The sequence below is a fragment of the Vipera berus genome (genome assembly GCF_964194415.1).
Source record: "Vipera berus genome assembly, chromosome: 17".
Lineage (NCBI taxonomy): Eukaryota > Metazoa > Chordata > Lepidosauria > Squamata > Viperidae > Vipera > Vipera berus.
The window spans coordinates 5,101,177-5,122,495 of NC_138220.1; the positions used below are offsets into that span (position 1 = coordinate 5,101,177).

General features: G+C 52.9%; 2 protein-coding genes across 5 annotated transcripts; both read left to right on the forward strand.

The window, feature by feature from the left end:
- The first annotated feature begins 1,369 nt into the window (after positions 1 to 1,369).
- On the forward strand, positions 1,370 to 4,136 carry CPLANE2 (ciliogenesis and planar polarity effector complex subunit 2). Of its 4 annotated transcripts, none has more exons than XM_081341595.1 (5): positions 1,370 to 1,689; positions 1,783 to 1,935; positions 2,690 to 2,814; positions 2,998 to 3,134; positions 3,452 to 4,136. In XM_081341595.1, the coding sequence occupies exons 1-5, from the start codon at positions 1,407 to 1,409 to the stop codon at positions 3,696 to 3,698; spliced, it is 945 nt and encodes a 314-aa protein (XP_081197721.1). In that variant the 5' UTR covers positions 1,370 to 1,406; the 3' UTR covers positions 3,699 to 4,136. The 4 variants fall into 4 exon arrangements, with proteins under 4 accessions (XP_081197721.1, XP_081197723.1, XP_081197720.1 ...); XM_081341597.1 differs by having other exon boundaries at positions 1,370 to 1,659; positions 1,801 to 1,935; XM_081341594.1 differs by having other exon boundaries at positions 1,370 to 1,935.
- A 1,835-nt stretch (positions 4,137 to 5,971) lies between these two features.
- On the forward strand, positions 5,972 to 20,403 carry LOC308675727 (anoctamin-7-like). The gene is made up of 23 exons (XM_081341247.1): positions 5,972 to 6,386; positions 7,130 to 7,232; positions 7,631 to 7,824; positions 8,151 to 8,258; positions 8,367 to 8,503; positions 8,721 to 8,778; positions 8,977 to 9,087; positions 10,619 to 10,784; positions 11,714 to 11,804; positions 12,317 to 12,413; positions 12,957 to 13,100; positions 13,819 to 13,956; positions 14,058 to 14,156; positions 15,157 to 15,259; positions 15,562 to 15,673; positions 15,993 to 16,047; positions 16,266 to 16,363; positions 16,503 to 16,639; positions 17,102 to 17,307; positions 17,492 to 17,634; positions 17,723 to 17,813; positions 18,642 to 18,807; positions 20,039 to 20,403. The coding sequence occupies exons 1-23, from the start codon at positions 6,255 to 6,257 to the stop codon at positions 20,068 to 20,070; spliced, it is 2,721 nt and encodes a 906-aa protein (XP_081197373.1). The 5' UTR covers positions 5,972 to 6,254; the 3' UTR covers positions 20,071 to 20,403.
- The last annotated feature ends 916 nt before the right edge of the window (positions 20,404 to 21,319 follow it).

Genomic DNA, 21,319 nt, shown 5'->3' on the forward strand with positions numbered 1-21,319 from the left:
GCGAGTTCCTGCAATTTCAGACGAGGGGGCATATATCTGCCCATTTCTCATTTTTTTGCTTCCGGTCAGTTGAGTGGGGGGGGGGGATGCCTCATGACGAACGGCAAGGTGGGGGCGGGAGAGGGTGTGCTCCTGGCAGCCACCCTTTCTTTTTCTTTCCCAGCAAAGAGAAGGCTTCACTTGGAAGCTTCCCGGGCGGCTGCCAAGATTGCAGGGCTATTTTGAGGCCCTTGTAGGAGCAGTTTGGCAGGACACTGAAAGTCCCCCCCCCCATACACACACACACACAAAAACACACTCAGCCTTCCATCCTTCCGAGGTAGGTAAAATGAGGACCCAGATTGTTGGGGGCAATAAGCTGACTTTATTTATTTATTTTATTTATTTATTTTTGGGACTTATTATGCCGCCCTATCTCCCGAAGGACTCAGGGCGGCTAACAACAATAAAAACAACAATACAAAAGTTAAAAGAAATTAAATAAACAGCCCCAAAATAAATTTATTTATTTATTTTAATTCCATTTATATCCCGCCCTTCTCCGAAGACTCAGGGCGGCTTACAAGCTTAGCAGTAGCCTTCATTCTATGTATATGCCTGCTTATTAGGGCTTTCACCCCCCCAAGCGGCATTATTACAAAGTCAGCTTAATTGCCCCCAACAATCTGGGTCCTCATTTGACCTACCTGGGAAGGATGGAAGGCTGAGCCAACCTTGAGCCTGGTGGGACTCGAACGTGCACTAATTGCAGGCAGCTGGTGTTACTTAAGGAGGCATTAGCCCACTGCTCCACCAAGGCTCTAAACTAAACAATTAAAAATTAAAACATTTTAAAAACTTTGTAATAATGCCGCTTGGGGGGGTACGGACGAAAGCCCTAATAATAAACAGGCATATACATAGAATGAAGGCTATTGCTAAGCACATTTGATTTGTGCTTCTTAGATTGTAAGCTGCCCTGAGTCTTCGGAGAAGGGCGGGGATATAAATGGGATTAAAATAAATAAATACAATAAATAAATAATTTCAAAAGCCGTGCGAGGGCTTGTTTGCTCAAAATGTTTAATCCATGTTTCTGAATTTGCAGGCTCAGTTAAGCCACAGCAAAGCTAACCAAGGTTGAAGGCTGTTGCTAAGCACATTTGATTTGTGCTTCTTAGATTGTAAGCCGCCCTGAGTCTTCGGAGAAGGGCGGGATATAAATGGGAATAATAATAATAATAATAATAATAATAATAATAATAATAATAATAATAATAATAATAAAAAAGTTGGCCGCTGCGCCCTCCTGGCAGGACGGCCGGCCTTCCCGAAGGGGCGACAGCCCAGCCCCGTACAAGGAGGGCGCCGGGGGAAGCTGACCCCCCCCTCCAAGCCAGCCCGGGCTCCCTCGGATACTTCCGGGAATGCCGGAGGGGGGGGCGGAGCCGCGCCGGCCTGGCGGAAGAAGCCAGCGGCCGATCCGGGCATCCGCCAGGAGAAAGGAAGCGTCCGCGCTGGGTCCTAGCGCCGCCTCTCCGCCAACCCGGGGCAGAAGCGCGTCTGGATCGGGGTGGCCCTTGCGGGGGAAAGTGATGGCGACGACGGTCCGGCCGGGCTCCGTGCTCGACGACGGGGACTGGGCCGGCACGGAGGAGGGCAGAGCGTACATGGGCGCGCTGCTGCGCCGGAGCCAGCGCCGGACTTTCGGTGAGGTCGCTCGGGCGGGAAGCTCAGCCGGGGCTCGGGGTGGAGGGAGCCCGGCCGGCCGGTCTTCTGAAGGGGCTCCTCCTCCCTGGGCAGGGCTGATCGAGAGGCCGGTGCTGGCTCCGCCCGCGGCCGCCGACGTAGCCGCCTACAAGGTCTTCGTCTCCGGCAAGAGCGGCGTGGGGAAGACGGCGCTGGTGGCCAAGCTGGCCGGGCTGGAGCCGCCCCCGATGCATCACGAGACCACAGGTGACCCCGCTTCCCCTTCCTCGCCACCCCCCAAAAAAAAGCAAAGGGGAGGCCCGTGGGGTCCGCGGAAAAACCTCTCCCCCGTGGAAGCGATGCCTGGTACCCAAAAGGTTGGGGGTCCACTGGCCTAAAGCAGGGGTCTTCAGCCTCGGCCCCTTTAAGACTGGTGGACTTCAACTCCCAGAATTCCTCAGCCAGGAATTCTGGGAGTTGAAGTCCACCAGTCTTAAAGAAGCCAAGCTGAGGACCTGTTAGATGTTTTTGTGCCAGCCATTGGCAGTTACCCAAAAAGGTCATCAGATGGGAGCAAAGAGGCTTCTTTGCTTCCACTGATGAGTCAGGGCTCCCAGACCCCTGCAACCCCATTGGTGAGAGAGTTTTATGGTTAGGGAGGGGCTGAGACCCCCCATAAATACCTCTGCTCAAGGGACTGTTCTTTGTTCTGTTTCTGCTTCTGCTTCTGCTTCTTGTTCTGTTCCAGTTATGCTATGCTAGCTTTCTATCTAATCTATCGTTAAATAAAGCTTCATATGATTGCATCTCTGCGTGATGCCTTTTCACTTGGAAGCACCTTAACGATCCATCGACCTCGTGAGACCATCTCACAGGACACACACACCCCGGGCTGGGCAGAGAGTGGGGGACCCTGCCTTCTGCGAGGTGGCAGCCCCGGACCCTCTCAGGAGGCGGGGGGGGGGTTTCCTGGGAGTCACGTCCCCCCCGGCCGGCTCCAGCTAAAACAGCTTTTTCCCAGGGATCCAGACCAGCCTGGTCTATTGGCCAGCCAAACTGCGGGAGAGCAACCGGGTGGTCTTCTTCAGGTTCTCCTTCTGGGACTGCGGCGAAGCATTGCTGAGGAAGTTTGACCACATTTTACCCGTGAGTCGGTCCGCGGAGAGGTGGCTGGGAGGGGGGGCAGCTTCGGGGCCCAGCAGCATTCTTGGAAGGATAGGGATGGGGTGTGTGTGTGTGTGTGTGTGTGTGTGTGACAAGGCCACACGGACACACCCGTTCCCTTTCCGAGTTGGGAGCCCTCCCATTTTTTTCTTCCCTTCCCTGCAGGCCTGCCGAGAGAAAGCGGACGCCGTCCTCTTCTTGTTTTCCTTCACGGATCGCGCCTCCTTTCTCGACCTCCCTCAGCAAATCTCTCGCGTGACAGACGGGACCAAGGATGTGGTCCGGATGGTGGTGGGCACAAAGTATCCTTCTGCCTCTTTTTGTAGATTTGTTCCTTTTTTTTTTTCCAGAAACGTGATGCTTTTTCACAGTGCCCGTCTTTTTCTTCTTCCTGCAGCCTCTCCTCGATCGAAGGGATCTTGCAACGTAACAGAAATAGCCCTTCCAAACACGCTAGGTTAAAACACTTGGCAATCGTTGCAAGGCCCAAAACGGGCGGAACACCCGTAGTTCCCGTAGCCCAGTCCCGAGCTGAAGAATTGGCTTAGGCCGAGGTCGGCTTGGACTGTTCCCTCTTTAGTGCTTGGTCGTTCAGCTTCCTTGACCCAACTGTCTCCAGGTTCGACCAGTTTGCCCACACGGATGTGACGGAATCGGACCTGGCGGCTTTCTCCCACACCTGGGGTTTGCCGATTTTGCGGACCAAGAGTGTCGGCGAGCGGCACTCGGACGGATACGCTGGCCTGGCTGAGGTGGCCCATCTCTTGAACAGGCTCGCTGAGCACCTCTGGAGGCAGGACCAGGTGGCTGCTGGCTTGGTCCCCCCAGGGCCGAGCCCTGCCATCCCGGAAGCGCTGGCTCCGTGAAATCCTCATTCTCCTGCAAGGGATTCATTTCAGCACAACTTGCTTGATGGCTCTGAACGGCCTGTAAAACCCCAATCTTTGGATCTGCTGGCAGGGAAACCCCTTGGGCTGAATTCTGGCTTCCCTCGGTGGTAAAAGTGCACCAAGGAGGCAGAGAGGACAGAAAGGGGCGGTGAGGCTCCCAAGAGTTTTTGCAGGATTCGTGCTGGATTCTCTTGCCAGGCAAGAGTAGAATTGGGTCTGATCTGCTTGGGGGGAAAAAGGGAGGCTTTTCAGCTCTGAATTCTCTCTGGCCACGATGCCCCCAAAAAACTTCCACCTCTTTTCCGGAGGTTGTCATAAGCAAGTCAACATTCAACGAACCTTTTTGCTGTCCGCATTTGGTCCCTTTTTCCCACTGTCTTCATGCAAGGGGGTTAATAAATTATTTTGAATTTAGACGCTGTACGTCTCTCTAAATGTGCACGTATACAGACACAGCGGGTCATTTAGCGACTGCTCAAAGTTACGTCGCTGAAAAAAAAAGATGACTTAGGACCATTTTTCACACCCCCAACCGTCGCAGCATCCCATTGGTCGCACGATCCAAATTCGGACACTTTGCAACTGGTTCGCGTTTACGACGGTTGGCAGTGTCCTGGAGTCGTGGATCCCCTTTTTCCCACGTTCCGACAAGCCAAATCGATGGAGGAAGCCAAATTCGCTTAAAAGAGCCGTGTTACCAACTGAACAGTTGCAAAAGTGGCTCGCTGGACAACTGTAGCGAGAAAGGTTGCAAAAGCTCACTGGGCAAATGTTTCAGTTAGCAACATAAATTGTGGTTTTAAGCTGAGGACTACCTGTGTAGGAACCACGTAGTCTTCCTCTGCAACAGGGTTGATTATGTTTGCACTCGCTTGTGGCACAATCACATGAACCTTGGGTTTCTTACTGATTGCCCTCTTGCTGTTCTGTTTGTTGCTGACTTCTCAGCGCAGGCTCCGCTGTTCAGGAAGAAAGTGGAATAAATTTGTTTTTAAAAAAAGCGTTTGTTTAAGGCTCGGTCTGATGTTTAGGCACTCTTAAGTCCCTGCAGCTCACTCTTGGGCCACAGGCGTGATGACAAGGGTGGGGGACACTTGAGTCTGACCAAAGCCACCTGCTCTTCTCTCAGCAATGCAAGCACTGTTCTTGGTGCGGCGATTCCAATTGCGTCTCTGGCCAAAACGTAGCCCGGCGTGCCAGATGCACATCTTTGCAGTCGGGGGAGAGAGAGACAGTCGGAGCCCCCAGGCCTGGTCAGGAAGGAGTCGCTTCCCTTCAAGTCAGAACGGCGCAGCACCGTCACAGCCTTCGCTCTGCCAGATTTCCCTTCGCGCGAGGCTGATGCATCTGAAATGGATGGGGGCTTCTCGGCCTTCCACTCCTCGGCAAGCAAATCAACTTGCCTGCCGGGCCTGCTTCTCAAAGCAGCGGTGTTAATATTTGAGAGCAGGGCTTCTGGATTGCAGGCTGCAGTCCTCCTCCTGGTTATCGGCCCATCTTCAGAGCTGTCTGGTGAGGCTTTGCACAAGCAAAAAAAAAGACAACAGAACAGAATATCCTCTTGAGGTTCTCCCGGATGGGTTTCGCAGGAGGTTCAGGATTGGCGAAACGCTTAAAAAGAACCGGGCGTTTTTTTCCCTTCCTTACCCAAGCCCTATTTGAGAGCAAACCTTTTGTGCAGCCTCCCTTCCTCCTCAAGTAGGTGCCAATGTCCTGTGGAAGCTAAGCGTCAGGCCAAAGCAGTTATTGGCAGTGATTCACGGCTGGATTCTGTGCGTCTTGCGATGATGCTCCAGCAGGACAATAATGGATAGGCGCACGCGCACACACGCAAACCCCAAAGAGGAAAAGTCTAAAGGGAAGTCGTTTGGCTGAAAAAAGGCGAGAATCCGGGGTTTGGTTTTCAAGTCTCCTCTCCTCTTCAGCAGCCCACCAAACAACCTCATTTACATCCAAAGGGGAGGAAAGCTCGCCGCGCGTTGCCACATAATGTCCCTCTGACTGCTGAAGAGCAGAAGGGCATTCTGTGTCCTGGGCAGAGAAACTGGCTGGCCAATTTCTTGGCGATGGCTTCCGGCCCGCTGCTGCTGTGCAGCCCCTCCCTCCCTCCTCCTCCTCCTCCTCCTCCAGCCCCGCAGAGCCAGCCTGGGAAAAAAGCTGGGAAGCAGCAGCTCTCGCTGATTTCCATAGCTACGCAGGCAGGCGGCATCACGGGGACCTGCCCTGGAAGGCAGGTGGGCAGGCGGGTAGGAGGGAGCCTCACAGCTGCCCCCCTTCACCAAGGAAGGGGACTGTTGTAGGTACACGGACAACAACGCCACCGCTTTGCTCCCCCCTCAGAAGATGCTGGACAGGCACCTCCACAGCAGGTCCCAGGGATGAGCTGAGAGCAGGGTGGAAGAGCCCCCCCAACTGCAACAACAGCACCTTCCCTTGTTGGGCTCCTCTCCTGGCCTCCCCCTCCACGCATGGCCAAGAGCTGACGGGAAAAAGAAAGCCAGTCTCGGAGCTTCCTTCTCTTGCCAAAAGACCATGATCCGCAAGAAAGCGTCTGCTCTGAGTCCGCCCGATGCCAGCCTCCTGCTCAGCGTGTCCCAGGGCTGCTCCGGGCCCCACTTCAGCGATGCCGGAGCCGTTCGAAACGGGACCTCTGCCAGTAGCTTCGTAAGTAGACGGGCAGAGCGAATTTCGAAGAGAAACGATGGGATCCGACTGAGCCTTTGTTGTTAAAAAAAAAGGACTTTCCGTCTTGCCAGGATCGTTTTGCTCAGGGATGGCTGTGGGATCTGGTCACGGTGGCGTCGGCGGGCGAAAGCACTCTGTGCATGCTCGGGTGAGCCCTCCCTCAGGAGGCGACCCGTGAAAAGTTTCCACAAGAGGACAAGGGGCAGATCCCAATTCCCCAGGAGCCCCTTTAAAGCTTGATCGGCTGGCCCGGCGTGTGATCTGTCGCCGTGCAAATAAAACACGGGGAGTTGAGAGGGCAAGAGCTGTAGGACGGCAAGCGTGCGATGGCATTCGGGACCCTGAAACGATCGAGGTGCCGAGTCTCCGTGGAGGCCGTGTAGAGAAAAGGGAGGGCTTGGTAACTGCGTCCTTGCCATGGCGATGCATTCTGTGATGCCAGACCAGGCTTTGTGATGGGTGGGCACAACCAATCACCCCAAAACAGGAGCCTCTGGTGCAGCACTGGGTTCATAAGCAAGCAGACAAAGAGAGGGGAGACACGCACCAAAATTGTGGTCCACGCTGCTAAGATCTCTTAAAATACAGCCTCTAATGTGGGAGAGGGGTACTCTCCAGCCTGGCGGTCATGTTTTCCAACCCAGAGCATCAGCTGGCCCCTGAGGCGTCCCAAACTCCTCTGTCTATACCCATCTGGTCTCACTCGACCTTCTTATTGGCAGGATGCGGAAGAGGACGATACGGTCTATATTGATGGCAGAGATGGTTATGATTCTTCCAAAAGCCCCAGAGGAAATTACTTCAGAGATGGGAAAACGAAGATCGGTGAGTATTTCTACTTCTTGGTGGCATAAATGGACAGATCTGGGGGTAGGGGTGGGAGAGACCTCGGATGCTGTCCCAAATGAACCCTTCCTCAGCGCAAGCACACGAGAGTCCAGCAGAGGGAATGTGGGGTATGTTTTTTTTTTGTTCCCGAGTTCACCCGGATGATTTGGCCAAAGCAGAAATCCTTGATGAAACGGGACCCCTTCCCAGCAGCTCTTTTGCAAATGCCCGAGATAAACTGCCCCGGGGCAAAGGGGCAGGCACCTGGGAAAAACGTGTGGCAAATCGCCCCGTGAGAACTCAGAACGCTCGCGGTTCCGTTTGATAATAACGTAGCCCGTCGTGGAAGCTTTTTTGGACGAAGGTTCAAAAATGCCCGTCCGGTTGGCTTGCAGACTTTGTGCTGGTTTGGGAGGAGAAAGCCTGTCCCAATACCAAGAGGAGACGTGGCAAACAGCCGCACCGTCAGGGCGAGGCGGGGGCGGCAGCAGGCGCAAGAGGTGGCTGGGACCAATGCTACGGGCGGCACGAGAGGTGGAAGCGGAAATTCTTCAAAAATCTGCGGAACGCCGGCCTCTTGATGGAGAAGGTGTGGTCTCTGCAGCAAAGGTCTCTGGGCTTGGAAAGGCGCCCCACCCCCGCCGCCCTGGGTGGCAGTAATACGGGAAGTGCCACGTTGGCATCAGAGACTGTCTAGACACCGTTGGTATTTGGCAGAAATATCATCTCAGTCCTGACGTTCCTTCGCACTGAAGTGGAACTGACCCAAGTGCTTGGCAGAGGTCCACTCTCATCATCGTGCAGAAAAGTGCTGGGTTGCAATTGGGGCTCCTGGAATGCTTGCTTGGGGTGTCCCCCGCCCCCTCCTTTTCTTCGCGACCCGCCCTCCCCCAACCCAGTGGGTTGCTTTTACAGGAGGAGACCCAGAGCAAACACAAGAGCATCCACTACCTGAAGCTGAGCACGCCCTGGGAGGTGCTGGTGTATTACGCCGAGGAGCTGTGCATGCGAGCGCCTCTTCAAGTAAGTCCTGGGCTATTTTTTGTGTGGTGTTTCGGAGTGCGGTACAGGAGCTCGGCTTCCTCCCTGTCCCGACACCTGGGACCTCCCGACCTGCTCTTCCTTTGCCAGGCTCACCCCAACCCAGACAGAAATAGTTCCGCCGACCTGCTTTGGAAGCTGCGCATCCCCAACCTCATGGATCAGAGGGTGCCTAACAAGCCTGTGGACTACTTCACCTGTGCCTTCCGCAAGTCCAAGCTCGACAGGTGAGTGAGAGCAAGCGTGCCTGGATGGCGAACGGGAAGGTTGATCGTTCTCTTCATTAGGGTTTTCCTTCGCCCGAAATGAGGAGGGAAGGATTGCTGGAGAGAGCGCAGGTTCCGTCAAAGCCGGTGTCTTGCACCCCCCTACACCAAGCCCCTTTGGCCTTTGAAGGACATTTTATGTCGGGTGTCGGCTTCAATCTGCTGCTCTCTTTTCCAGGTTCCTGGGCAGCGATTTGCATGACTCCTACTTCACCAATACGCAAAGGCATCGCATCGTAAGCCCTCTTAGGGGAAAAGCAGATGAGGCCAACCTTGGCACGCTTTCTTTGGAGGTGGCCAAACACTGCCACAGCCACCCCGCTTTCCTCTGTGTGTGCGCGCGCTTCTGCGTGTGTGCATGTGCGTGCGTGCGTGTGCAGTTCTTGTTCTGGCTTTCTGTGTCCCGGTGCATGACCAGTTAATACCACCTGCAGGTGTATGAAATCTTGGCACGGACGATTTACGGGAAACGGAAGCACGCTGAAATAGGCATCGACCGTCTGCTGAACGAAGGGGTCTATTCTGCTGCTTTCCCACTGCACGAGGTAAGTGTGTCACGGAGGCTTCCCGGCAGGCAGCAGAGCAGTAAAGCAGAGAGGTCGAGCCCAGAAGGGCCGGGTCCATCTCGACTCAGAAGTCCTGCCTCTTTGGCCCCAGCGCAGTTATTGGTCAAGGAAGGGCTCTCCTTCCTGCCTGTTATCCACAAAGGAAAATGGCCCCTGCCACTCATTCATTCATACATACATACATACATTACATACACATATATATACATATACATACACATATACACATATGTATATGTATATGTATGTATGTATGTATGTATATGTGTGTGTGTGTGTTTGTGTGTCAAATGTTAACTATTTAGATTACCTTGCTAGGCCCCAAACATGGGGCAAATCTTTATTTCCTGTTTTCAGCCTATCTTGAAGGCCATCGAACAGGCTGTAGTCACACCGGACAGTCCATATATTTGTGTAAATTACTAACAAAGAATTAAGGGAGACTGAAATGCATTTCTAACTCATTAGTTTTCATCAGTCAGCCATACCCTTCTGAGATTCGAACCTGGGCTGATTGCATATTAGGTAGTGTATTTACCTCTTGAGCCACAGGATCTCTCTCGCTCTGTTAGCTTTCTGCAAGGGGAGATATATATATATATGGTTAGGAATATATATATATGGTTAGGAATAAGGTGGGGTCAGGGTTAGGATTAGGTTTTTTCCAAATAACATTTTCAATATTTAGCAAACAGCCTAATGTCTGGGTTCATATGTTTAACAGACAATAATAGATTTAGTTCATTATCATAAACTCTATGTTAATGAATCACTCAATAGCCTCCTTCTTGTTAATATACAGTCAAAATTACAGATCACACGCCTTTCTCTCCAACTCATTTTTCTTTTTTCTTTTTTTATTGAAAAGTTTTAAAACACATTTTTAAAAACATAAACTTCCTCCCTCCCCCTCCCCCCCCTGACTTCCCAGAGCTTCCCAGGGTATCAACTTTAACCAACTTAAGCTAAAATATGCTAACCAACTAAAAAAAGACACAATAGATTCTATCGCGCCTTAACTCCTCTTAACATAACTAAATAACTAAATAACCTAATTAGTAATACATCATATAATACTAATACTTATTCATGTACTAAACGAAACTTTCTAGTCCCGTATTTATTCTGAATATAATCGATCCATCTTCTCCATTCCAAAATATATCTCTGTTGCGAATGCCTTTCTCTCCAACTCGTTTTTTCTATCCCCCTGTTCTAAAGTACCCCGAGTCTTCTTTCTCTTTCATCTTTAAAGCCAATCTATCCATTTCTGTAGAGTTTTCTAAATTAGCACTCCTTCAGCTGGTAAGTTTTCATTTTTCCAACGTCGGGCAAAATTTGGTTCTGTTTTTTTTTTTTTTTAGGGAGAAGTTGTTTGGCATCAGTTTTTTTACTGGGTTTCGTATTCCGGATCCAGCATTTTAAAAGCCCTGCCAAGGTCTCTTTGGGGATTTGACCTCCTTGCCTTGTGGACGATGGGTATCCCCTCAATCTCTCTCTCTCTCTCTAGGGCCCCTATGAGCTCCCGGACTTTGAGGTGCTGAGCGAAGAGCTGAACCCACGGCAGATCCTGTACCGTTTTTGGGCCCGGTGGGCCTGCTGGTACAAGTATCAACCACTTGACCACATCCGGGAGTACTTTGGAGAGAAGGTGGCCATCTACTTCGCCTGGCTAGGTGAGACACATCCATAGGACTGGGGGAAGTCTTGCTTCCCTTGCCCAATGTAAACCCCCCCCTCCCCTTCCAGAGCATAAAACATGGATCAGGTTTTGAGCAAACTCTGGGAACAACTTGCCTTTAAGGCGGGGGTCTTCCAACTTGGCCCTTTGATGACTTGTGGACTTCAGCTCCCAGAATTCCTCAGCCAGGCACGTGAATTCTGGGAGTTGAAGTCCACAAGTCATCAAAGGGCCATGTTGGAAGACCCCTGCTTTAAGACCCCAGAGTATGTTGCACGGACCCTTAGCGAGGTCGGGTACAAGAGCACAACTGGCATTTCATTGGCACACGATGCATTTTAACTTTAGGTAAAGGTAAAGGTTCCCCCGCACATGCGTGCTAGTCGTTTCCGACTCTAGGGGCCGGTGCTCATCTCCGTTTCAAAGCCGAAGAGCCAGCGCTCATCCGAGGAAGTCTCCGTGGTCATGTGGCCAGGATGACTAGACACCAAAGGCACACGGAACGCTGTTACCTTCCCACCGTAGCGGTCCCTATTTTTCTACTTGCATTTTTACGTGCTTTCGAACTGCTAGGTTGGCAGAAGCTGGGACGAGTAACAGGCGCTCCCTCTGCTACGCGGCACTCGGGATTCGACCCGCCAAACTGCCGACCTTCTGATCGACAAGCTCAGCGTACTATGCGGGCCACGTCGTGGCATTGTGCGATCTCAGCTCATCCTTAAAATTATGGTTTAGTCTACGGCGAGACACGCCTGAAGCGGTTTCACCCAAAAGCAAATTAAACATATGTGCGAATCGATTCTTCCCCAAGTGTTTTCAGCCTGGCCAGAACCTGTGCAGCATGATTACCTTCTCTGGGTGGGGAAAAGTGGGGGTGGGGGGTGGGGGACTCTTCATGACCTCCTTCTCTTCTCTTATTTGCAGGCTTCTACACAGCCTGGCTGATCCCAGCCGCAGCCACTGGCAGCTTTGTGTTCCTCGCTGGCTTCTTCGCCCTGGACAGGAACGTGCCAGCGTGAGTGTGGAAGGACGCCGGTGAGACTGGGTGGGCAGGGAAGGAAAACGAGGCTGCCAGGAGTGGACATGGGAGAGTCACATCTTTCTCCTGCAAGTTGTTTACTTCCTTGTCCAAAATGAGCACTTGTTTATCAAATGTATCGAGCACCGTTTTGTTCATGGAAAATCGCTGTTCGCGAGGCTCTTCCTAGAGGACGTAGGGCCCGTGCCTGAAGCCTGCCCCTGCGCACGGCACGAGGTTGGAGCAGGGCACACTTAACCGGTAGAAGAAAGATCTGGGCCCAATGCAAAACTCTTCCTGCACTTTCTAAGTGACTTGGCCCAATCTACCGTTACGCAGCCTACAGCTTGAAGGGCAGTCTACCTCTGAGCCCCAGAGCATCTGTTAAGAGTCCTCCTGGAGAGATCCCCTTGAGAGCAGAATCCTGAACTAGGCGGGCCCCTTTAAGTTGAGAGGGGGGAACGAGGCTCCAAAGGTTTCCTCCTCTTCTCTTCCCCCCCCCTTTCCAGGAAAGAGGTCTGCAAGAGTGGGGGAGAATTCCTCATGTGCCCTCTGTGTGACACTTGCGGCAACTGGAACCTCTCCGAGATCTGCCCCATGGCAAAGGCAAGGGGGGAATTCCCTTACCTTCCGGGGAGGGGGCATAGCTGAGGGGGAGCATGGCTTCCTTGTCGCCTCACCGATTTGGGTGGGTGTGTGGGAGGGGAGAGATTTTCCTTAAGGAGAGCAAGGGAGAAGATCTGAGATCCACTGGTTCCTGAGACGGACACACGGAAACCACTTTAAGTCCCACCTCGGTGCAGATGCCAGAGGGCACAGGCGATCCGGCTGCTCCGTGTGTATAAAATGGGAACAATTATCCAGCTATATCAGCAGCTTGGGGTGGTGTTTTGTTTTTTTTTCTTGTTTTCTTCTCCCCATTCCTCGTTCATTTGCTCGGTATCCCACAGGGAACCACTGCAACAAGGAGGCAAACCCCCTTCCAAAGGATCCCAAGCCCCCAGAATTAGACGCTTTGGGGCGAATCCTGAGATTGCGGTAAAAAGCAGGATGGATCCTCCCAGGTCAAATCTGCTCGTCCCTCAGCCGCTCGCCAATCCTCTAGTTTTTTTTTTTCTTTCCCCCAATTCTGTGTCTCCCTCTCCACAGCTTGGGTACCTCTTTGACCATCCGGGGACGGTTTTCTTCAGCATTTTCATGTCCTTCTGGGCTGTGACGTTCCTGGAGTATTGGAAACGGAGGAACGCCACTCTGGCTCACCACTGGGACTGCATGGACTTCCAAGAGGAGGAGGCAAGCGTTCTTTCCCCCACCCCTTTCCCGCTCGCTCTGCCCACCGGGGAGGCCAAGCCAGCCGGCCGTCGTTCTTTCCTTCTCCTGCTCTGCCACTTGGAACCCGTCACACCGAACACAAGACTGAGGCGACGATTCATACGAATTACGTTTCGCCTTTCATCGTTGGGTGGCCAGCAGGCATTGCCGGGCCAGTTTACCGAAGACAGTAAGAGGTTGACTCAACCAACGAAGCTGTAATTCTGCCCAGCTGAACCATTGCCTTGCCGAAAGGCATCCAATTCTGTTACCGATAAGGCCGGTAGAAGAGCAGAATAACGCCGGGGAGGGATACCGATCACAAATCAGCTCCTAGTTAAGACCAGGCGGAAGTCACCACCCTCGCCTAACGGGCAATAACTCCCGCTGAGAGAGCCTGTATGATGTAGTGCTTAAGGCACCATGTTACGAGACCGGGAGTTCTAGTCCTGCCCTAGGCGCGACTGGCAATCTTGGGCCAGTCGCTCTCTCTCTCTCAGCCCGAAGAAGCAGGCAAGGGCAAGCCACCTCCGAAATCTTGCCAAGAAAACGGCAGGCAACCTTCCAGGCACTTGCCGGGCACAAAATACAAACCAACACCAAACCTCCCATTGAGTTCAACAAGGTCACTTCCTCGTTCGTTCCCACCCTCATTTTTTTTTACCCCTTTCCTCTCCCACTTTCTCTTGCCTGACCCTAGGAGCGTCCTCGCCCAGAGTTTGCTGCTATGGCCCCTTGCCTGGAACAGAACCCCATCACGGGCCTGAAGGAGCCCTCTTTCCCTGAGCGTGACCGGCTATCACGAATCCTGACCGGGTCCATGGCTATTGTCATCATGGTGAGGGGCTATTGCCATGGGGAGAGGGGGGGGAGGAGAGAAAGAGATCCCCGTCCTGAAGCCCTGGTGCTCCTCTCTCTCGTCTCTTGGTTCCTCCTCAGCTCTGCGTGGTGATGATCTTCTTGGTGTCGGTGATCATGTATCGTGGGATTGTCAGCACTGCAATGTACCACACTGGAAACAGGGTTCTGATGACGCAGGTGAGGGCTGCGCTGCTGGCCCTGCTTGGACCTCCTCCTCCTCCCTCGAGATTCCTTTGGGCCTCCCCAGAGATATTCCATACCCTTTCTCCAGATCTAGGGTTTCACGGAGAACAGAACTGTGGGCAGTTCCTCTTTCTGTTGGCACAGAGAAAAAGCATCGGGGGAGACAGAGCTGAGTTTTAAATGGTCCACAGTCCAGTTCGCTAGCACTCTAATCCAGGGGTCTTCAAACTTGGCCCTTTTAGGACTTCAACTCCCAGAATTCCTCAGTCGGCCATTTTGATGAAACCGCAGGCTTGGATCCAGACCAGGGGTCTTCAGACTTGGCCCTTTTAGGACTTGTGGACTTAAACTCCCAGAATTCCTCAGTTGGCCATTTTGATGAAACCACAGGCTTAGATCCAGGGTCTTCAAACCTGGCCCTTTTAGGACTTGTGGACTTCAACTCCCAGAATTCCTCAGTTGGCCATTTTGATGAAACCACAGGCTTAGATCCGGGGTCTTCAGACTTGGCCCTTTTAGGACTTGTGGACTTCAACTCCCAGAATTCCTCAGTTGGCCATTTTGATGAAACCACAGGCTTAGATCCGGGGTCTTCAGACTTGGCCCTTTTAGGACTTGTGGACTTCTGGCTGAATAATTCTGGGAGTTGAAGACCACGAGTCGTAAAAAGGTCAGGTTTGAAGACCCCGGATCTAATACACGGCTCCTAAGACAACCATAGCAGTAGTAGAAAGAGAAGCTTTCACCTGCCTTCTGCCCTTGCCGTTGGTGGTCCTCAACACACCTAAGTTACGGTGGTCTGAAATTACTTTCTGTGTAAATATTACCTTGAAAGCTTTCAGCTGTTTGTTTTTACGCATCTTTATTGCAGTGCTAGCCGGGGTACCCCGAAAGTTCAAAAGGCTAGGGCAAAACACGCCCCTCCCGTGGGAGGAGAGTGTTGAGAGAAGAGAAAACGGGGCGAAATGGGGCCTCTTCCCCTCTCTTCCTGCAGGCAAGCAACATTGCGAACATCAGCAGCTCCATGGTGAACCTGGTGCTCATCCTTCTCATGAGCCAGGTCTACACCTCCTTGGCCGAGAAACTTACCAGATGGGGTGAGTGGGAGACTCCCATCGTTCTGCCAAAGGTAGCCAACGAGGCCAGGACGTCGCACTTTTTAAAAGAAACGCAAAACCTCCTTTCCAGGTCATTTGGGAAATTGTGGGGAGGGGGGGTGGAAAACAAAACAAAACCACCCTTTCTCAGAATTGGAACTTTTCCCGCTGATTATCGGGAGGGGGCCTTCCCGTCGCTGGAAAAGAGACCGATCAGAACTCCGGCCGATTCCGTTGGCGTCTATTCTCGATCCGGCTTGCCCTCCTTCACCCCACCCACCCCGCTCTGCTTCTCCTTGCAGAAATGCACCGGACTCAAACGCAGCACGAGGACGCCTTCACCTTCAAAGTCTTCATCTTCCAGTTTGTGAACTTCTACTCGTCTCCTTTCTACGTGGCTTTCTTCAAAGGCAGGTACGGGACGCAGCGAAAAGGTTTCCGCTTGGGGGCGGGAAGGGGTGGAGGTCCGCGCGCAATCTTCTAGCCCTTCTCACACAACGAGAGAGGAGGAGCCTCTGAGTTCAGCTGGGGCCTTCCTCTTGAACAGAGACCCCCGTTCGCCTCCCACCTGATTAGCCAAATCGTGACTCTCTCCCCATCGAAAGCCTGCGCTGGTCCAGAGTTGGGCTCCTAACGCAAAACACACACCTACGGACAAGAACTCGGGTTTCCTATCCTCTGAGCTGGACCTGACTTTCCATTCTTTTCAACGCCTTCCCCTTTTTCCCAGCAGGTTTGTGGGCTACCCTGGTCAATACGGACAGCTTCTCGGCATGAGGAACGAAGATGTAAGTATAAGGCGGCAGCAGCGGGGTCCTTGCGCACGCCGGGCACCGACAGCCACTCCTCAAAGAATTGGGCCGAGCCACGCCACGCCTATGCATTTTCTTTTGCTGCACCGCCACCGCCGAGGCTCCCGTCACGGCTGTCCCCACTGTACAGAGGTGACTTGCAAATGCCGCAGGTGCAGGCGTGTTTCCCCACACACACACCTCTCCTCCTGCAGTGCGGTCCTGGCGGGTGTCTCATTGAATTGGCCCAGCAGCTGTTCGTCATCATGGTTGGGAAGCAGATGGTCAGCAACGTCCAGGAGTTCTTCGTCCCGTGAGTTGCCTTCTTGGGACAGGGCAGAGAAACCGGGGGTGGGGGGTAGGGGTTGGTCAAAGGAGCGCCAGTAAATTGAGTGGCATTTCCCGAGCGGAGGGGACAGCCGGACCCAAGCGTCCCGTTTCTTTCCCTGCAGCAAGCTGAAGGCTTGGCACCAGAAAAGGAAGCTGGCCAAGGTGCGAGGGGGTCAGATCTGCCAGGAGCCCAAGCGGTGGGAGGAAGACTATGAACTGATTGAATGTGAAGGCCTCTTTGAGGAGTACCTGGAGATGGGTGAGCAGACGGGGAGAAGAGGAGTCAGCTCCCGGGGTTTAGATTCAGGCCATCCCTTGATCCAGTGAGACTTGGAGATCCTTTCTACAAGTGGCTCTCCAGAGATCGAGAGCTACGCTAATGAAGTGGTGGGCAGCAGACTTGTCCAGCCTCCCCACGTCCAAAAGATAGCTTTCCAGGAAAGGGAGTCCAATTATATTGGATGTTCCGCTTTCGTTAAGACTTCGTATCTTTTCGGATAACTGAATCCTTTCCAGTTCTTCCTCACCCTGAACGTTTGGTCACCCAAACGTCCTAGTATGACATGCAGAGGTAAGAAAGGTAGAGCACCCCCTCCCCAGCCCCCCAAAGGATCATCGGGTCAGTCTTGCAGACCACGAGCCTTGTTCCTCCCGTCGCCCCGGGGATTGCTCGCGGTTCTGCAAAAGAGTGACAGCGAACGTGGCCTCTTCTTTCTTTTAGTGCTCCAGTTTGGCTTCATCACCATTTTTGTGGCCGCTTTCCCACTGGCCCCACTCTTCGCCCTGCTCAACAACTGGGTCGAGATCCGTCTGGACGCCCAGAAATTTGTCTGCGAGTACCGCCGACCTGTGGCTGAGCGGGCCCAGGACATCGGCGTATGGTTCTTCCTCCTCGAGGTCTTGGCGCAAATCTCCGTCGTGGTCAACGTGAGTCGAGACGAAGCGGCAGAGAGCCTCAAGCTGTTTCCCCACCGACCGGCAGCTTCCGAGATCCCTTTGCTGGGGGAATGTGGGGGGGTGGGTGTCCGTACCTTCTCTGGGGCTATGAGTGAAACAGCAGAAAGCCCCCCCCTCCCCAATGACAGCCACTCCTGCCTGTTTATATCCCCAGGCCTTTCTCATTGCCTTCACCTCGGACTTCCTGCCACGAATCCTCTACCAATATGAGTATGACAGCCATCTCCGTGGCTACGTGAACTTCACCCTGGCTTACTCCCCACCCGCTTACGTGCACGGCAACCATACCATGTGCAGGTGAGCGGAGGGCCTCCGTCGCCAGCGATCGTGGCTAGGCCTTGCCCCCACCCCTTGATGCTGATCTGCCATGGTGGCCCCTCCACAGGTACAAAGCCTTCCGCGATGCTCACGGGAGCTACACCCTGTTCTACTGGAAGCTCCTGGCCATTCGCCTGGGCTTCATCATCGCCTTTGAGGTGAGAGCCAGACATTTTTATGGACGGAGTCTGAGTAGAGAACTACCGCGTGGCACTCAGCAGCCGTGGCCTACTGGGAGCAAGCAAGGCCCAGCTTAGGTCAAAGGAAAACAGGCCTTTCCAAAAGTTAATCCTTCGGTGATGTTCACCATTTGGTATTACTTAAGAGCACCTCATTTCCCGAGGATCGCATCAGCGTATCCCTTGGCTCAAACCTTCTGCCCGCTTAAAAATAAAAGGCATGAATGGAGTACAACGATCCGTTTAAGGTAGATTTCGATCCTGCTTATTTAGTTGGACGGGAATTCTCATGACCGTTCCAGATGTAACGCCTGAGGTTTCTCAGCGTATAACCGGGGTTTGGCCAAAAGTTCCAGCCCAGGTTCGTTTCTCTCAGAAAGCCCCCCTCCTGCAACTGAAAACTATCCCCTTTATTTACCAGGATTTATTCGGTTGAATAATATCTCTGAGAACCCTCTGTTGTTGTTGCTGTTTTTATCCAAGTAGAGGTGAAATTTGGTGGATCTCAGCTGCCATTTGCCAAGGCAAGGTCGTGTTCCAATGTCAGACCCTCCTGTCAATCTGGGCAAATACTGATTGTCCGCTCTTTTGCGAAAGAACACAGTTGCTAAGTTTTCTCTACCCGGGGGAGCTGACTTGGGAATCGAAAAGACCCCGATATCGGGATTTGGGGCAGCCCTTCTCTTTCTGTCAAAGTTTCATTTCCAAAAGAGAGCGTGGGGTTGGCTTACCTGGCCAGGTGGTCGTAAGGGCTGATGATCCTGGGATTGGGGGTGGGGTCTTCTCTCTCCCTCTTTCTCTTTCCAGCACGTCGTCTTCTCCTGCTTGCGCCTGATTGACTGGCTGGTGCCGGACATCCCCGCGTCCCTGGAAGTCAAGATCAAAAGGGAACGTTACTTGGCTAAGCAGGCTCTGGCTGATAACCAGGAAGTCCTGCTGAGGACGGTGAGTCCCGACACTTCTCCCACCCCAGGTCAGTCCGCCGAGAGTGGCCCAAAGCACAACACGTGTGTGTGTGTGTATACGCCGTGTGTGTCTGTGTGTTTTGCTCCAGTGTCAAGAGAAGGGTGCAGAAGAGGGACAGGTATGGACCCCTTCCCCAGAGCCAGCACCACACAGGCTTCCACGGTCTCGCCAGCTTGTGCGGTGAAGACGAATGAGTGACTGTGCATCTTACACACACACACACACACACTCTGGCAAGTTCGGATTTCCAGCCGAGAAACTCGGGGAGACTTAGCGCCCTCCCCTCCGCCCCCCTCCCCCAAAATCTCTCAGAATCTGTGCCTCTCTGTTCACAACGAGCGAGCCGCGAGTCGCGCTGCTGTAGTATGGCGTGATGGCCCTCTTTCTGTTGTGGTGCAGTCTGTGCTGTGATGCTTGTACCATCTGTGCTTCTATAACAGCAACATAATCAGAGGAAGCCTTGTGGTGGTGGTGGGTGGTTCTTAAGTCTTCTCGGCTGCCAGGGCATCCCGGCTCCAGAAATGCATGCCTTTTAAGAGTGGGGCTCTTTCCATGGGAGGTATTAAATATGGAACCGCCATCCAAATAGGAAAAAAAACACCCTTTAAGATTGCAGTCCTGAGGCTGTCTAGATAACAGAACACAAAATAAATCCAGAGGCTACAGTGCACTTTATTTGGCAGCTGATCTGACCCGGCATTCCGTCGCTTTCACTCCCTATTGGATTAACTAAACCGCTTCTTTAGAAGGCCAGATCCTGAAGCGGAAACTCAAATCCTTTGGCCACCTAATGAGAAGGAAGGACTCACTGGAGAAGAGCCTAACGTTGGGAAAGATTGAGGGCAAGAGAAGAAGGGGACGACGGAGAATGAGGTGGCTGGATGGAGTCACTGAAGCCGTAGGCGTGAGCTTAAAGGGACTCCAGAAGATGGTAGAGGACAGGAAGGCCTGGAGGAACGTCATCCATGGGGTCGCGATGGATCGGACACGACTTCGCAGCTAACAACAAACCGCTTCTCCCCTTAACGCTCAACTAAAACGACTCGTTTCATTAGAGCTGCCCTCTCCAGTTCCTCACTGCAAGCCCCTCTGCCGCGTTTTGCCCCAAGCAGGGTGTAGATCATGGGAAGAAAAAAAAACCCAACACCCCCCCCAAAAAAAACAACACCTGGGAGCCGGCTTTTGCTGCCTTATTCTAAAGAGGCTCTTCTGTTTTATTTCTACTTCTCTTTGTGCAGCAAGCAGCCTTGTATCCAGCAGTATGAATTAGCCCTACTGGCGAGGTCCGAGCGTGGGCACCGTGGTGCATTCCCCCTCTATTTTTGATCAAGAAGGCCCCCCTCAACAGTACGAACAATGGCAGCGGAGACCGGGAGGGACCGTCTTTCCAAGACCTGGAAGATTGGACTAAGGGACCCCCCCCCCGCCAGAGAGACACGGCCCTCCCCTACCTTCCTTTGCCCCACGGCTGTGGCCGGTGGCTTGGGAAGTGAAACTCAGCGGTCTTTTAGCACCCTCCCAGGTCGCTCCACCTTTCTGTCGCGACAACGCAAAGTTGCAACTGTACGTCTTGCGTCAACGGGGGATTTAATAAAAAGTCTTGGAACGATCTGGATCTCTCGTCTCCATGAATGGCCGAGGGAGGGTGGGTGGGAGGAGGGGAAACCCTGGGGGCTTTGCTGGCGCGATTCTGTAACGAAAGCGCTGGAAACTTTCAATATTCCTGAGTTGCTCATTTGTATCGGGGCCCAGCGAAGGACAAGATCCAAGCTGAGAGAAAGAAAGAAAAAAAAATACATATCTGGCTCACTTTCTTAAGTGGGGAGTGGGGGGAGGCACTTCCTAGGACACAGAAAATACCCATCGGGTCAAATGCAAACAAGGGTGCCCCTGGGCATGTGCCGAGTCCCTTGAACCTTGTCACTGGGTCACTATTTAATTGAAACAACCGCACAGACTCAACAGAGTCTCCAGCTGTGATTTGCCTTTCCCCCAAAGCAGTAAGTGGGGGGGAGGGCTCCAGCTGTTGCAGACAGAAGATGGGGAGGGAAGTGGGGAGCGCAGGTATTATTGCACTGCGGCCCTCTTGCCCCCCAGAATGGAATCGGGAACACTCGGAGGGAGGTGGGGGGGCATCAAAGATATTCCACACATCAAAGGCGTTGTATATTTATTAATCCTAAAAGCACCGCGATGTTGTCTACCCCTATCGATTCAAGTCAATAAGCCCCATTGGGTCGCTCCCCCTGGCGGGACTGAACCACGATTCCCGGGATTCTGTTCCCAGGAACTAAGAGCTCAACCAGATGTGGGGCTGTTGTTTCGCTTAAATGGAATTCTGACCGCCGTGAAACGAGGCTGCTTTTATTGTTCCGGATCTGTTCCCGGCTGAACAACCTCCAAAACGGTCAGGGGAAAAGAAAAAGAAAAAAATCCAACGGCTGGGAAAATGAACAGCTTCACCGACTGGATCCCGGGGTGCAAGGAGGGAGGGAGGGATTTAAATGGCTCTCCACTTT